This window comes from Onychomys torridus, chromosome 13 (assembly GCF_903995425.1).
Source record: "Onychomys torridus chromosome 13, mOncTor1.1, whole genome shotgun sequence".
NCBI classification, from domain to species: domain Eukaryota; kingdom Metazoa; phylum Chordata; class Mammalia; order Rodentia; family Cricetidae; genus Onychomys; species Onychomys torridus.
This window is the reverse complement of record NC_050455.1, coordinates 27,128,735-27,144,986: the sequence shown is the minus strand read 5'-3', so window position 1 is coordinate 27,144,986 and position 16,252 is coordinate 27,128,735. Positions and strand designations below refer to the sequence as shown.

The 16,252-nt window shown below is 46.5% G+C and overlaps 1 protein-coding gene across 13 annotated transcripts in view; it reads right to left on the bottom strand.

The window, feature by feature from the left end:
* Positions 1-16,252, bottom strand: part of LOC118594666 (protocadherin gamma-C4) — a 182,586-nt gene that overhangs the window by 113,649 nt on the left and 52,685 nt on the right. Inside the window, exon 1 of one of the 13 annotated variants that reach the window (XM_036204756.1) lies at positions 12,164-14,685. The exons of 8 other annotated variants lie outside the window; for them this stretch is intronic. In XM_036204756.1, the coding sequence (XP_036060649.1) occupies positions 12,164-14,542 (2,379 nt within the window). In that variant the 5' untranslated portion in view covers positions 14,543-14,685. Of the gene's footprint in view, positions 1-657; positions 3,238-7,327; positions 8,473-12,163; positions 14,686-16,252 lie in introns of those variants that run through there. 4 more of the 13 variants (XM_036204745.1, XM_036204740.1, XM_036204754.1 and 1 more) reach the window with 4 other exon arrangements.

Here is a 16,252-nt window from a genome sequence, read left to right as displayed (position 1 = left end):
AACAGAGCTCTGGCATTCCAGGACTCCCTCTATAGACCAAGCTGGCCTCGAAAAGGTCCACCTGCCTCTGCCTCCTGAATGCAGGGATTAAAGGCTTGTGCCGCCATCACCTGGCAAATTATACTCTAAATTTAATGCTTGTCTATGTATAATAAAATTAGAAAGAATGGTGGCTCAGACTTGTAATCCAGCCTCCAGGAGACTGAGGCAGGAGAATCTCCGGTTCTAGGCTGGCCTCTGCCACCCAGTGTAATAATTTCTAGGCCAGCCTGGATACATTGTGAGTCACGAATCAGGGTCATCAGTTAGTTACCTAGCAAGACTCGGTCTCAAAAAAAGTGAAAATCAACTGGTCAATTTCAATCACTTTGAAAAAATGGTCACTTATGCTCTTGCGATGCTAACAGCACACCCTCTCAGTACTATGTGGATAGTTCACTGCACTGTGAACATGTAAGCTTTTGAATTTCTTTCTGGAACTTATTTTATAGCACAATTCACCTCACTTCACCGATGAAAGGAAATAGAACTTTCTGAGCCATTGTAAATTTTTTTTGAAGCGGATTCACAAGACCAGAAAACGTGCTATGTTGCTATGTAAATATAGATAGCTGTGTAGTTCAAGAAGAGAGAATCAAAGGTTTGAATGGAACTTACCGGTGTTAGAGGTTCCGGGTGGGAAGTCGGCTCACTGGAATCACAAAGTGGAAACAAGGCCCCAGATGACTCGGGGCAAAGAAGGCCTTGTCCTGAACTCAATGGGTCACTACATTTTAGGAAATTATACTCTGTCTTTCCGCCATGTGCACCGTACAGATTATAGGAATACGGCAAAGTACCATCGCTGTAGTTGGGGGGAACCACAGGTCTAGACTCAGAACAAACTCCAGATTGAAAGCAGCCCCAGACAGAGGGGCTGGAGGAGTGTCGCAGTCGAAGTGCGATGGCTAGAATCACAGCCAGGAGGAAAAGTACAGAAATCAAGGCCAAGGCCACCACCAAGTAGAACTGCAGCTCGGCTTGAGGGTCAGGGGGTAGTGGGTGGTCACTGAGGTCTGGCAGGGCCTCCTGCAGGCTGTCAGCGAACACTAGCAGCAGCGTGGCAGTGGCCGAGAGCGGTGGCTGTCCACCATCGCTCACAGCGACCAGAAGGCGCTGCCGCGCCGCGTCCCTGTCGCCCAAGGCACGCGCTGTGCGCACCTCGCCAGTGCGCAGCCCCAGGCTGAAGAGCCCGGGATCGCTGGCCTGCAGCACGTGGTACGACAGCCAGGCGTTGTGTCCTGAGTCAGCGTCCACTGCCACCACCTTAGTGACCAGGTATCCGGGTTCGGCAGCGCGCGGTACCATGTCGAAGAGCGCAGAGCCGTCGGGCTCGAGCGCGGGGTACAGCACGCGCGGCGCGTTGTCATTGCGGTCGCCCACCAGCACGCGCATGCTCACGTTGGCGCTGAGCGCGGGCGAGCCCTGGTCGCGCGCCTGCAGGGTCAGCTGGAAGGAGCGCAGCTGCTCGTGGTCGAAGGCGCGCTGAGCGAACACCACTCCGCTCTGCGCGTTCACGGTCACGTAGGACCACAGCGATTTAGGTTCCAGGTCGCTGGCTATGATGGAGTAGGAGATGTGACCGTTGGACCCCAAGTCCGGGTCAGAGGCGCTGACTTGAGCGATGGAGGCTCCAGGTGGGTTGTTCTCGGCTACAAACACCAAGTAGGAGGCCTGGTGGAAAAGCGGACTGTTGTCATTGACGTCACCAATGTGTAAGGTGACTTTTATGCTGGAAGAGAGGGGTGGCTTGCCTCTGTCAGTGGCGGTGATGGTGACATTGTACTCTGGGTTCAGCTCTCGGTCTAAGGGTCTATCTGTTACTAGTTTATATGAGTTTTTGGAAGAAGGGATTATTTTAAAGGGCACATCATCGTCTAGTCGACAGTTAACCTCCCCGTTTTCCCCAGAATCTCCGTCGTGTATTCTGATCAAAGCAATTAGTGTTCCTGGAGCTGCGTTTTCTAGAATCGTCTCTAGTAGAGAATCAACTGTAACTTCTGGGCTGTTGTCATTTTCATCTTGTATGTTAATTTCAACCGTACATTGTGCGACCAGGCCTCCACCATCCCGCGCTTCCACTACTATAGAATATTCTTTGATTTCTTCAAAATCCAGTAGCCTCTGTGTTGTAATTTCCCCACTCTTTGAATTGAGACTAAACACTTGCCCATCTCTGTAGAAGGAATAAGAAATCTCGGAATTCACGCCCTCATCCTTGTCGGTAGCTGTCACCTGTAGCACAGTTGTGCCTGGTGGCACGTTTTCCGGAAGGTGGACTCTGTACACTTCCTGGTTGAACACCGGAGGATTATCGTTTGCATCAGTCACTTGGATCCGAAGCTCAGTGGTGCCACTTAGGGGAGGATTCCCGCCGTCTAAGGCAGTCAGGACTAATCGGTAGTAATTTTGTTGCTCGCGGTCTAAAGTTTTCTCCAACACCAATTCCGGGTATTTACGACCATCTTGTTTTTCTTTATTCACTAGTGAGAAACTAGGGCTAAGAGAGAGTTTATAATTCTGTAGCGAGTTTAAGGCAATATCTGCATCTTCTGCCACCTCTAGTAGGTATCGGGTGCCTGGTTGTGCAGACTCACTTATTTGCAGCTCCGAGGAAGTGTGCATGAATTTTGGCATGTGGTCATTAATGTCCTCAAGCTCCACGCTCACGTGATAAAAGTTCAACGGACTTTCAGCAACAGCCTCAAATTCCAGAATGCACACTGGCTTCTTCCCGCAAATCTGCTCCCTGTCCAGCCTGCTGCTCACCAGCAACTCCCCGCTGGTTGCGCTCACACTGAAGTATGGCTTCTTGGAACTGATACGCAGCTTTCGCGTCGGTAGCTCCTGCACACTGAAGCCCAGGTCCTTGGCGAGATTCCCCACTACCGAGCCGGTGGGCATTTCCTCGGGGATCTTGTAGCGGATCTGCTCAAAGAGCGCGGGGCAGAACAAAGACAGCAGGAAGGGAAGGAGCATTGTCCGCCTGCGCACCCAGCGCCTCCCGGCAGCGCCCTCCCGCATCCTTCTGGTTTCCCTTTGCTAGCTCACCAGCCTGGAGACGCCGGGTTACGAGGAAGCTCCTCCGTGCTGCGGATATTCCGGGCTCCAAATGGACTTTGATGCCAGTTCTGGTCCACAAAACGATTCGTCTTTTGCTTGGAAGAAGCGGTGTAAAAGATAAGGCGGAGAAAGGGCGCCTCGGAAAGCGCTCTGCGGCTGCGCAGGTCCTGGCGCTCCAAGCTCTCCAGTCTGGCCAACAGCGGCGCCCAGAGTCCACAGTAGGAAACTGCAGCCTCTGCTGTTTGGATTTTTTTCCCCCACAACTAATAACAGAACAATTGTGCCTAACTAAATAAGTCATATTTTAATATTCACATATTGAACAACAGATTTTAAACCTCTTTCATATATCTTTTTATTCTTTCAAAATAGTTGGAAATGTCACATTATTTTTATGTAAATCTATATAATATTGGTCCATTCTTTGTGCATTCACTGTGCTTTTACCTAAAGCACAGTGTTACCCTTTTGAGTGAGAACTTAATAACTAGTATGGCATTAGTCTTACCACAGGAGCCTATTGACTGTTAACTTCACAAATTGATTTCTTTGCTGGCTATGTTCTATTGAAACAACTTTTACTCCTCTTTACTTCTATAATTCTTTCATATTTCTAATGAATCAACGCTGTTTCATAATGTTTGGAAACATCAGTATTGTTGCAAATTATTTTTTGTGGTTCCTCAGCTGTCCTTTCTTCTTGGTAATGTCAACATTCTCTTTATTCCTTCTTTAGGAGATACTCATTTGAGAATCCCTCCTTTTCTTATTTCCAAATTATGGAGTTTCTGTCCTCCTCTTTAAATTACATTAATTCATTGTAAAAACTTACAGGGGAAATGCTTAGCTATTTGCAATACAAATAGACTACATTATTTCTTTACCCATGCACTACACTATTACAATGTAGTGGGTTTGGAAACTGGAGAAATTGAGCTCATAGTGCGCCCATTACATAAAGTTACTGAATACAATGACATTTGATTGGACTTCATACTCAATTAATTAGTTTAGTTTTTGAAGTGATGGAAATCAAACCAGTGCCCCACACATACTAGGCAAGAGACAAACAAACCCCTAACAAAATGACAAAGTGCCAATGATATAGTTGTCTTCTCAAATGACTGTGCACCCAGATGTTACAGAAAGTAGGAAGTTAATTTCTACTCCAGTGTATTTGCAACATAGTATGGAACATTGCCCAGACCTCAGGAAATATCCTTCTCCACAATCACAAAAGGTTTATCTTGTCTTCCATTTTTGACTGGTGATAAACTAGGAGATAGCTTTATTCAAATGCTACAAGAAGGAATACAGATAATGTGTATAATTCAATTTTTTTTCCTGGAATTGGTTAACTAATTTGGAATTTGTTTGTCATTCTTGAGCTCTTACCATTTCAGATGGATGGTCAGTCTAAAATGCTCATGTAAGTCTACTGAAACGGATTCCGCAGTATTTTATGAAAGCTTCTTTCTTTCTTTCTTTCTTTCTTTCTTTCTTTCTTTCTTCCTTTCTCCTTCTTCCCTCCCTCCCTCCCTCTCTCCCTCCCTCCCTCCCTCCCTTCCTTTCTTATTTTTTGTTTTTTTGAGACAAGGTTTCTCTGTGTAACAGTCCTGGCTGTCCTGGAACTTGCTTTGTTGATCAGCCTGGCTTCGAACTCATTGAGATCCACCTGCCTCTACCTCCCGAGTGCTGGGATAAAAGACATGCACCACCACCACCACCACCCTCCCCCAGCTGAAAGTTTACGTTTAGATTTTGTTGCTTTTCTTTTGGAGGGAAGACTAATTACTAGTTGAAGATTTAGATTCTGTATTTCCATTGGTATGGATCTGGAGAAGGTCTATATGCACACACACACTCAACATTCATGCACTGTCTCACCTCCTGCCAAGTTCCCCATTTTAAAATGTGCTTGTGGTCTGGAGTATAGTAAGCAGTAGCAAAGTCTGGTGAATGCTGATTAGAGAAGCTGGCCTCAAAAGATGTTTAAAGTCGAGAAACCTTGCAGTACCTACTTGTGGACTAATATAATTGTGACACATTTGATGATTACTAAGGTAATTACTGAGGGTTTGGAAATCTCAATTACTTTTCTGTAGTGCTAACAGAATATACATGTGTACAAGTAGAAAAACGTATTGTGTGTGGTAGATAATTAGTTCTTAACCGAATGAGTGATGAAAATGATGGGATGTTTTAAAGGTTGAACAATGTCTTGTCTAAGGTTTTTTTTCTTCGAGACAGAGTTTCTCTGTGTAGCTTTGGCGCCTGTCCTGGAACTCGCTTTGTAGACCAGGCTGGCCTCGAACTCACAGAGATCTGCCTGCGTCTGCCTTCCGAGTGCTGGGATTAAAGTATCACTGGCCTTGTCTAAGCTTTTTGCATGGGCCTTTTTTGATGTTTCGAGACAGAGTGTCACATAGCGTAAGGTAGCCTTGAACTTAATAAAGTACCAGAGGATGATCTTGAACTTCTGATCCTCCTGCCGTTACCCCACCCCCATGTGCTAGGATCACAAGCATGTGCTACCCTGCTCAGTTTATGTGGTGCTGGGGATCAAACTCAGGATTTGTGCAAGTTAGGCAAGCACTCTGACAATTAACTTACATTCCCAGGCCTTGTCCAACCCCCTTGAAAACAATCGTCAACACCTATGACTTTTAAGTGTTTGGTTTTACATTACCATCATTTAAATGCACACAAAACTTTTGGCATATCTCAAAATTCCTCTGAGAATCAGAGAACCGAACTTACCAAAGCACAAGCGTCTTCATCCTTACTCTCATGAAAATCTATGGATGTTAATAAAGAATCATTTTTCTCACTGCTTTCTTGGTTAATGAGCATGTCTGCATAGTTGGGCTGAGGAAAGATAATGTGGCTGGTCCGGGAGCCTGAAGTGAGGGAGACTTCATGAGAATAGGTTTGCAGAAAAGCTTGTACTCCGTCGATGCCCACAAAATGTGAGGGAGGTGCAGGGGCCAATCCACCTCTGGAGCCCTGGAACTGGCGAGACTTCTGCCAGCGCCGCAGTCTGAGTGCCAGGAGGACAATGACAAAGACAAGGAAGACACAGGAGACCACAGCCACTGCCACCACCAGGTGGAGTGTGAGATCAGACTCCTCTGGGGCCCCAGGGGTCCTAATGCTGCTCAAGTCAGCCAACACTTCAGGGATGCTGTTGGCCACCGCCACAGTGAGAGTCACTGTGGCAGAGAGAGGAGGCTGGCCGTGGTCCTGCACAGCCATCACCAGGTTCTGTTTGAGGGCATCTCTGTCCAGCAGGACCCTCGCTGTACGCACCTCACCCGTGTGAAGCCCTACGGAGAAGAGCCCTGGTTCACTGGCCTTGAGCAGGCGGTAGGACAGCCAGGCGTTCTGTCCTGAGTCTCTGTCCACCGCCACCACCTTCGTCACCAGGTATCCAGGCTCTGCAGAGCGGGGCGCTAGTTCCACACCAGTGGAGCCATCTGTGGGCAGGCCAGGGTATAGAATCTCAGGTGCATTGTCGTTCTGGTCCAACACAAACAGGCTTAGCGACACATTGCTGCTGAGTGGAGGGTTCCCACTGTCACTGGCAATAACCAATAACTGCAAGTCTTGGATCTTCTCAAAGTCAAAAGACTGTAGTGCATACAGGACGCCAGTGTCTGAGTTGATGGAGATGTAAGAGGACAAAGGCACTCCCTGTATGGTGTCCTCAGACACAGAGTAAGTGACCTGGGCATTTTCCTGGCTGTCGGGGTCATGTGCAGTCAAGGAGAAGATGGAAGCCCCTCTCAGGTTGTTCTCTGGGATGTAGGCTGTGTAGGAGGTGTGAGGAAATCGAGGAGGGTTGTCATTGGTGTCCGCCACACTCAGGGCAATGCACGTTTCAGTGGACAGGGGTGGAGTTCCTAGATCTGAAGCTGTCACTGTGATATTGTAGATCGAGACTTTTTCTCGGTCCAAAATGTTTCCATGTCACCAATCTGTAATAGTTGTCTATTGACTTTTCTAATTTAAAAGGCAAGTTCTCCTGTGTGGAACAGACAACTTGACCGTTCTTTCCAGAGTCTCGGTCATGCGCGTTCAGGAAGGCAATCACTGTACCAGGAAGAGAATTTTCCAATACTGGGCTAAACAGAGATGTAACGGTCACTTCCGGCCGATTGTCATTTACATCTTCTACCATAATTATCACTTTGCTCCTCCCCAGAAGCGCCCCCACATCTTCAGCCTGAATCTCCATTTCATACAGTGAACATTCTTCATAGTCCAGAGTTTTCGCTACAGTCATTTCTCCGGTGTTTTCATGAAGATGGAATAACAAGGACTGTTTGTCATTAATTTTCTGGAATTTATATGTCACTTTCCCATTGGCACCCTCATCCGGGTCGCTAGCTCTCACCGTGAGCAACAGGGTGCCCGGGGCCACGTTCTCAAGGACTTTCACGCGGTAAACCGGTTGGTCGAAAACAGGGGCATTGTCGTTTGTATCCAACACTGTGACCTGGATGAGCGCTGTGCTGGAGCGGCGCGGGTCGCCTCCATCGGAGGCGGTGAGGACCAGGTGGTGAGTGGGCTCTTCCTCTCGGTCCAGGGTGCGCTCCAGCACCAGCTCTGGGTTTATAGCCCCGTGGTCTCCCCTTTGCATGTCCAGAGAGAAGTGTTGGTTGGGGCTGAGCTGGTAACTCTGGAGGGAGTTCACGCCCACGTCTGGGTCAACAGCCTTTGGAAGTGGATATCGTGCTCCAGGGGCAGCGATTTCATTGATTTTCACTTCCAGATCTTCAACATGGAACTTTGGATTATTATCGTTAATATCAACTATTTCGATTTCTACCCCAAAGAGTTTTCCTTTGTCCTCAACTAGAATGTTAATATTTACAAGACAGGGCGCGCTCTGAGCGCACAGCTCCTCCCGGTCTATCCTCCCCGCGGTGACCAAGCTGCCACCTCGCGGGCTCAGCGAGAAAAGCTGCGACCTACCTCTGGAGACGATGCGGACCCCGCCCTCCGCCAGCTCGCGGGGCTCCAGCCCCAGGTCCTTGGAGATGTTACCCACGACCGTGCCTTTGTCTGTCTCTTCTGGCACCGAGTAGCGAATCTGTCCTAGCCCGATCTGGCACAGCGTCCCCATGAGCGTACACAACAGGACCAGCCCGCCGCGCGGGTGTTGATTCTTGGAAGCGGCCATTGTTCATTCGCGAAAGAACCCCCTCAGTCTTCACAGGGCATAGGAGGCTGGTTTACCTTTGGCTGTGGTGATGGAAACAGTCATCTTACGGAAAGCTGGAGAGCCACAAATCTAGGGACGGAATTTCACCGCAGTCCCGCAGTTGGACTCCGGAATCTGCCAGTCTGATTTTGTCAGCGCTGAGAATTCGATGGCTTTTCCTGTGCATCGCACTCCCAGCAGGTGAACAGCGGCGCTTAGAGTCCTAAATTGTTACTGCACTTAAATGCAGTTATTTAAGCCTTACAAGTTAGGTGCTTTTCATTACTTTAAATTTGTTCCTAAATACATATTTTAGAAGAAGGTGCAAGTGTGTGTGCGATAAAGTGTGGTTATATTAATTATTAGATCTGTGGGTTAGCATTACATCGAATGACTGGTCGTCCTTCACTTCTAAAAGCGAAACAGGGCAGTTTTATTTTCCATTGTTTTCTAGCTTTGTGCGAATGTTTTTCAATGTATATGACTTAACTAAGAACTCTGTTTTTAGACTAAAATAGACACATTAGAGATGATTATTTGGAGATTGTTTTTATCTGGTTTAAACTACCATCGTAGTAGATTTCCACAGAGTTGGTGCTTTTACCATTCCTTTCTAAATGCTATTTTAATTACACACTGATAAATTTTCATATGAACGTTGTGAAATTTTAACAGGACAAACACTTTTACAATTCAATCCCCCCCCCCCCCCCCCCGGAGCTGAGGACCGAACCCAGGGTCTTGCACTTGCTAGGCAAGTGCTCTACCACTGAGCTAAATCCCCAACCCCACAATTCAAAATTTTTAAAACAGAGATTATCCTGACTTGTTATTTTATTTAAATCACTGATTTCTTCCTAGTTGAAAGATACTTGAAAGGATCAGATAAAGACAACAATTAAAAGTAAAACTCTATCCCTCCCTTTTTTGGGGGGGGTAGTTTTTTTGAGACAGGGTCTAACTATGTAGCTCTGGCTGTCCTGGAGCTCACTCTGTAGACCAGACAGAGCTCCACCTACCTCTACCTCCTGGTGCTGGGATTAAAAGTGTGTACCACCAAGCCTGGCAATATTTACATTTTAAATCAGATGACTGTTTCAGGGAGAAACACACACACACACACACACACACACACACACACACACACACACACACACGGTTAGATCCAATACTATAACTTTCATTCAAAGAACAACAAAAAGTGAAGAACATATAATTATCACAAGAAGCCAAACAGTAAACGCCACCACCAAAACCCTTTCCATCAATAGGTTGAAGTGGTCGGTAACTGAAGCAGGGGCTATGGACTGCCCAGCAAGAGTGGCGCCATGTACTATGTATGACCTTTTGAATACATTGTTATTTTTATATACACATCAGATTGGCAAGTTTGTCAACTTCAAGACTATTCCTCTCCTAGAGGTATCTAATTTGTAGAAGACATATCTTGGTTTAGGAGCACAATGAAAAGACAGTGAATTTTCTGTGAGGGTCCATCCAGATGGCTCAGCAGACAGAAGCACTTGCCTCCCAAGCTTTGTGACATGTGTTCTATCCTTGGAAGCCAATTAGAAGGTGGAAGGAAGGAATGAAATCTACAAAGCATATCTACTCCCACATCATGTACACACAGACAATACTAGTCAGTTTTAAAATTATATGTTGGAGCCTGTCAGGGAAGAACAGGGAAAGCATTGTTCATCTCTTCTTCAATAGGGGAGCCCACTGAATGAGCATCAGTACAAAGAAACTCTCAAAAACCTATGCTTCAAGCAATGACAGTCTGCTTTTGACCTTCTGGGTTTTTGGTTGTTTGTTTAGAAAGGGTCTCATATAACCCGGGCTTGCTTTGCCTCTATTTCCCAAATGCTGGCATTATACACATGTATTATCAAACCTTTTGATCTTCTGATGAATATTGAGCCTTCTGTTAAGTAACTGACCACGCATAATATATTGCACAAAATTACAAGAGACCATGTACATAAAGCTAAGCTTAAGAGATCTTATTTTGGGAGTCTTTGGTAGGAAAGAAATTAATCACAATAAACAAAGCAACAGCTTATAGAAACTGTAGCAGCTAAATCAGTAGAAAATATCCATTTTTGTTTTTTTCCTTAAGGATTATTTTAGTGACTTTTTTTTTTTTTTGAGTATGGTATTTTGTTTGCATGTATGTCTGTGTACCACTTTCATTTCTGGTACCCTTGGAGACCAGAAGAGGGCATCATATCTCCATGTAATTGGTGTTACAGACAGTTGTGAGCCACCATGTGGGTTCTGTGATTTGAACCCAGGTCCTCTGAAAGAGCAGCCAGTGTTCTTATATGCTGAGCCTAAATGACCTTTCTGCTGTGGAATAATCCTTCTGTACACTGTGAATATTTATTACTCTCATTGGTTAGTAAAGAGCTGTTTGACTGGTAGCCAGGCAGGAAGTATAGGCGGGACAGTCACACTGAGAATGCTGGGAGGGAGCAGGAGATGAACATGTCACGCTAATAAGGGTACCACCACATGGCAGACAGTAAATAAGGAATATGGGTTAATTTAAAAAGTAAGAGCTAGTTAGTAAAAAGCCTCAGCTATTGACCAAGCATTTACAATTAATATAAGCCTCAGAGTGGTTATTTGGGAATAGGCTGCTGTGGGATTCTGTATGATGTGAATATGCGTTGCTCTCATTGGTTGATAAATAAAACTGTTTTGACCTATAGCCAGGCAGAGAAGTGCAGGGTGGGAAAGCCAAACTGAGATATAGGGAGAAGAAAGGGCAGAGTCAAGAGAGATGCCAGCCAGCTGCTGAGGAAGCAAGACATATAGGAAATGAGGTACCAAGTCACGGACCACGAGGCAAAGCATAGATAAGAAATCTGGGTTAATTTAAATGTAAGAGCTAACTAGTAGTAAGCCTGAGCCATCAGCCAAACATTTATAATTAATATAAGCTTCTGTGTGTTTATTTGGGACCAAGCAATCGGGACAGAAAGGCTCCACCTCCAGTTACAACATACAGTTGGGACAAGAAACTTCCAATTAAATTTTTTTTGTTTGTTTTGGTTTTGGTTTTTCTAGACAGGGTTTCTCTGTGTATCCCTGCCTGTCTTGGAATTCACTCTGTAGACTAGGCTGGCCTCAAACTCAGAGATCCACCTGCTCTGCCTCCCTAGTGCTGGGATTAAAATTGTGAACCATCACACCCAGCTCAATGACTGTTTTTACACTTACGGTATATCCAAGCTACAACAAGCATTCATCTTGTATTAAGCAACAGGAAGAAAATTCATGGAGAAAGCTCATTAAATTCTAAGGAGAGTCAGTAGATTTTCACATTGTAGTTAAGACCACCTACTGAACACCTGAGGTTGGTACATTATACTTATAAGGCACAGAAGTGCTCATACTTTATTATTTGAAGAATTATGTGGTCACTATTCAAGATTATTTATGTATTTAATGTGTATTGGTTTTGTCTGCATGTGTGTCTGTGCACTGTGTGTGCCTGGTACCCTCAGAGGCCAGAAGAGGGAGTCAGATCTTTTGGGACTGTAGTTATAGACAACTATCGGCTGCTATGTGAGTGATGGGAATTAAACCCGGGTCCTCTGGAAGAGCAGCCAGTGCTCTTAACTGCTGAGTCTCTAGCCTCCATGAGCACATTTTAACCCACTAAAACTTTTCATGGTGGTCTTAGGGACTGAGTCGGTAGACTAGGCAGGAGCTCTAACATTAAACCACACCACTAACTCTTCACTGCCATTGCCTTAAGAACTGGCTCTATCTGGAAAGTATGTATTTCCTGAGAATACAGAGAACTGAGTAGAAAAGAGTACATTATGCTCGCAGGAAACTCACCTGATGGGAGGTTGACTCACTGGAATTACAAAGTGGAAACAAGGCCCCCGCTGTATCTCCAAAAAGTATATCTTGTCCTGAATTCAACTGATCATTACATGTCAGGGAGTTAAATTCTGCCTTCCCCGTAGGTGCAGCACACAGGTTGTAGGAATATGACAAAGTACCATCACTGTAGTTGGGGGGAACCACAACTTCTGACTGAAAGCAGCCCCAAGCCTTGCTGCTGGAGGAGTGTCGCAGTCGAAGTGCGATAGCTAGAATCACAGCCAGGAGGAAAAGCACAGAAATCAAGGCCAAGGCCACCACCAAGTAGAACTGCAGCTCGGCTTGAGGGTCAGGGGGTAGAGGGTCATCTCTGAGGTCTGGCAGGACCTCCTGCAGGCTGTCAGCGAAGATCAGGTGCAGCGTGGCTGTAGCCGAGAGCGGTGGCTGTCCACCATCGCGCACAGCGACCAGAAGGCGCTGCCGCGCCGCGTCCCTGTCGCCCAAGGCACGCGCTGTGCGCACCTCGCCAGTGCGCAGCCCCAGGCTGAAGAGCCCGGGATCGCTGGCCTGCAGCACGTGGTACGACAGCCAGGCGTTGTGTCCCGAGTCAGCGTCCACTGCCACCACCTTAGTGACCAGGTATCCGGGTTCGGCAGCGCGCGGTACCATGTCGAAGAGCGCAGAACCGTCGAGCTCGAGCGCGGGGTACAGCACGCGCGGCGCGTTGTCGTTGCGGTCGCCCACCAGCACGCGCATGCTCACGTTGGCGCTGAGCGCGGGCGAGCCCTGGTCGCGCGCCTGCAGGGTCAGCTGGAAGGAGCGCAGCTGCTCGTGGTCGAAGGCGCGCTGAGCGAACACCACTCCGCTCTGCGCGTTCACGGTCACGTAGGACCACAGCGATTTAGGTTCCAGGTCGCTGGCTATGATGGAGTAGGAGACGTGGCCGTTGGGCCCTAAATCCGGGTCAGAGGCGCTGACTTGAGCGATGGAGGCTCCAGGCGGGTTGTTTTCCGAAACTTGGACCACGTATGAAACCTTCGTGAAAACTGGAGCGTTATCGTTCACATCGCCAATACGCAAGATGACACTAGAGCTGGAAGAGAGGGGCGGGTCACCCTTGTCGGTGGCTCTGATAGTAATGTTGTATTCTGGGTTCTGCTCGCGGTCTAGAACCCCGTCCGTCACTAATTTATACGCGTTTCTTGAAGAAGTGAGTATTTTAAACGGAGCACCGCCTTCTAATTTGCAGATAACTTCTCCATTGCGTCCAGAATCTTTGTCTCGGGTTTTAAACAGAGCGACGTGTGTTCCTGGTTCGACGTCCTCCATTACGAGATCCGGTAAAGATTGGAATAACACTTCAGGGACATGGTCGTTTTCATCCAAGACTTCTATCTCCACTGTACATTGTGCAATCATGCCCCCACCATCCCTTGCTTCCAAAACAAGGGAATATTCTTTGACTTCTTCAAAGTCTAATGTATCCAGAGTGGTAATTTCCCCGGTATTAGAATCCAGGTTAAATTGGGTGATCTGGCCAGTTTCGCTAAAAGAGAAGGTAATCTCGGAATTGACACCCTCATCCTGGTCTGTGGCAGCCACCCTAAGCACCGTGGTTCCTGGGTGCACGCTTTCTGGTAGGCTCACCCTGTATATATCTTGGCTGAACACTGGAGGGTTATCATTGGCATCAGTCACTAGGACTTGTATCTGTGCAGTGCTGTTGAGGGGTGGATGCCCAAAGTCCAAAGCAGTCAAGGTCAAGTGATAGGATTTCTGCTTCTCCCGGTCTAGAGGTGTCTCCAGTACCATTTCAGGGTATTTACTACCGTCTGACTTCTCTTTATTCACCAGTGAAAAATGATCATTGGGACTCAGCTGGTAATTCTGCAGAGAATTGGTTCCAATATCTGCATCGTGGGCAGATCCTAAGATAAATCGTGTCCCTGGTTTTGTGGACTCACTTATTTGCAATTCAAAGGATGTGTGCGTGAATTTTGGTATGTGATCATTAATATCCTCAAGCTCCACACTCACATAATAAAAATTCAATGGATGTTCAGCAACAGCCTCAAATTCCAGAACGCACACCGGCTTCTTCCCGCAAATCTGCTCCCTGTCCAGCCTGCTGCTCACCAGCAACTCCCCGCTGGTTGCGCTCACACTGAAGTAAGGCTTCTCAGAACTGATACGCAGCTTTTGCGTCGGTAGCTCCTGCACACTGAAGCCCAGGTCCTTGGCGAGATTCCCCACTACCGAGCCGGTGGGCATTTCCTCGGGGATCTTGTAGCGGATCTGCTCAGAGAGCGCAGGGCAGAACAAAGACAGCAGGAAGGGAAGGAGCATTGTCCGCCTGCGCACCCGGCGCCTCCCGGCAGCGCCCTCCCGCATCCTTCTGGTTTCCCTTTGCTAGCTCACCAGCCTGGAGACGCCGGGTTACGAGGAAGCTCCTCCGTGCTGCGGATATTCCGGGCTCCAAATGGACTTTGATGCCAGTTCTGGTCCACAAAACGATTCTTCTTTTGCTTGGAAGAAGCGGTGTAAAGGATAAGGCGGAGAAAGGGCGCCTCGGAAAGCGCTCTGCGGCTGCGCGGGAAGTGGCGCTTCAGGCTCTCCAGTCTGGCCAACAGCGACACCCAAAGTCCACAGTAGGAAACTGCAGCCTCTGTTTGAAGTTTTTAATCAGTAGTTTCCATATATTTAGTAACATTCAAAATCTATTTTCGGAAACGCTTTTTAGCACAAATTTCCAGGATTTTTGTCTCTAAAGTCATAATATCTGTTGACATAAGCGTGCTTTAATCTTTTATACTCCACTAGTGAGCCAAACATGACTGTAACACAGTCTTGGCCTAAATAATCCCAGGGAGCAATAACATTGCACGTTTACTGAGCAGCAATAAGGTGGGATAATTTTCCTTCTTCTTTTTTATCCCTAGTGCTTTATCTCCTTTTAAAGGCACATATAATCTGATATACGTCGTTACTTCATTTTCTAAGAGTGTCATTTCCCTTCTTCTTCTTCTTCTTCTTCTTCTTCTTCTCCTCCTCCTCCTCCTCCTCCTCCTCCTCCTCCTCTTCTTCTTCTTCTTCCTCTTCTGTCCTCCTCCTCCTCCTCTTCCTCCTCCCCCTTCTTCCTCCTTCTCCTTCTTCTTCTCCTTTTCTTCATTCCCCATATTCCTTTTTCTTCTTTTGAGATAGGTACTTTTGAGATAGTGTGTCTGTCCTGGAGGTATGTCCTCCAGGCTGGCCTTAAATTACAGAGATCCACCTGCTTCTGCCTCCCAAATGCTGGGATTAAATGTGATTTTTCAAAGGTGCAACTCATACTCATCCTCCAACTCATTTCACTTTGCAAAACACTTTGAGCAATTAATTGCCTTATGGTAGTATGTGATTTTCACTTCCACTATCTCAGGTAAAGAAATGGTACAGGCTGATCTGTAAAGCCACCCATCTCCCATCCCAGTTATTCTCATTGTAAACTACAAAGACAATATTCCAACCACCAAGGGAACACTAGTTTACCTTGTGATACAAAGGACTGAAGTCTGTAGAACTCCATACAGGTCCCTTCTTATGCACTCGCTTTACATTTGAAGATAACTTCAGAATTGGAGGGAAACCTTCCTGGGAAACTTGCTTTCAATAGCCGCCTGAGTTTAGTGATGACTTCTCCTCTTTGCGTAGAAATGTATTTGAGAATCTAATGTGTTGATTTGGGCAATTTCTTCCCATTATATCTGGAAACTATTGCACCAGTGTGTCTTTCTTCACAAAGTGCAATATTGTTCTTTTCCTAAATGATTACACATGGGGACACAACAGGAGTGAAATATTCTCTCATGCTACCAAAAAATACAGAAAAACTTTTTAGTTAGCATTCAGAGGGCCCCAGTAGTCATTATTACCTTGTCATAATTCCTCTTACAGATAAGTGTAGTACAGAAAACACTCTGTGAAAGAATATGGAAATAGTCTATCCCCAAACTTACTTATTTCTAATCTTTTGTCCCTCAGAAGAATGGATAAATGAAAGTGAATTTGATTTTGGGTTTGACAATTTGAGGTGGTTATTTTGTAGAACCAGCTTTCCCACTG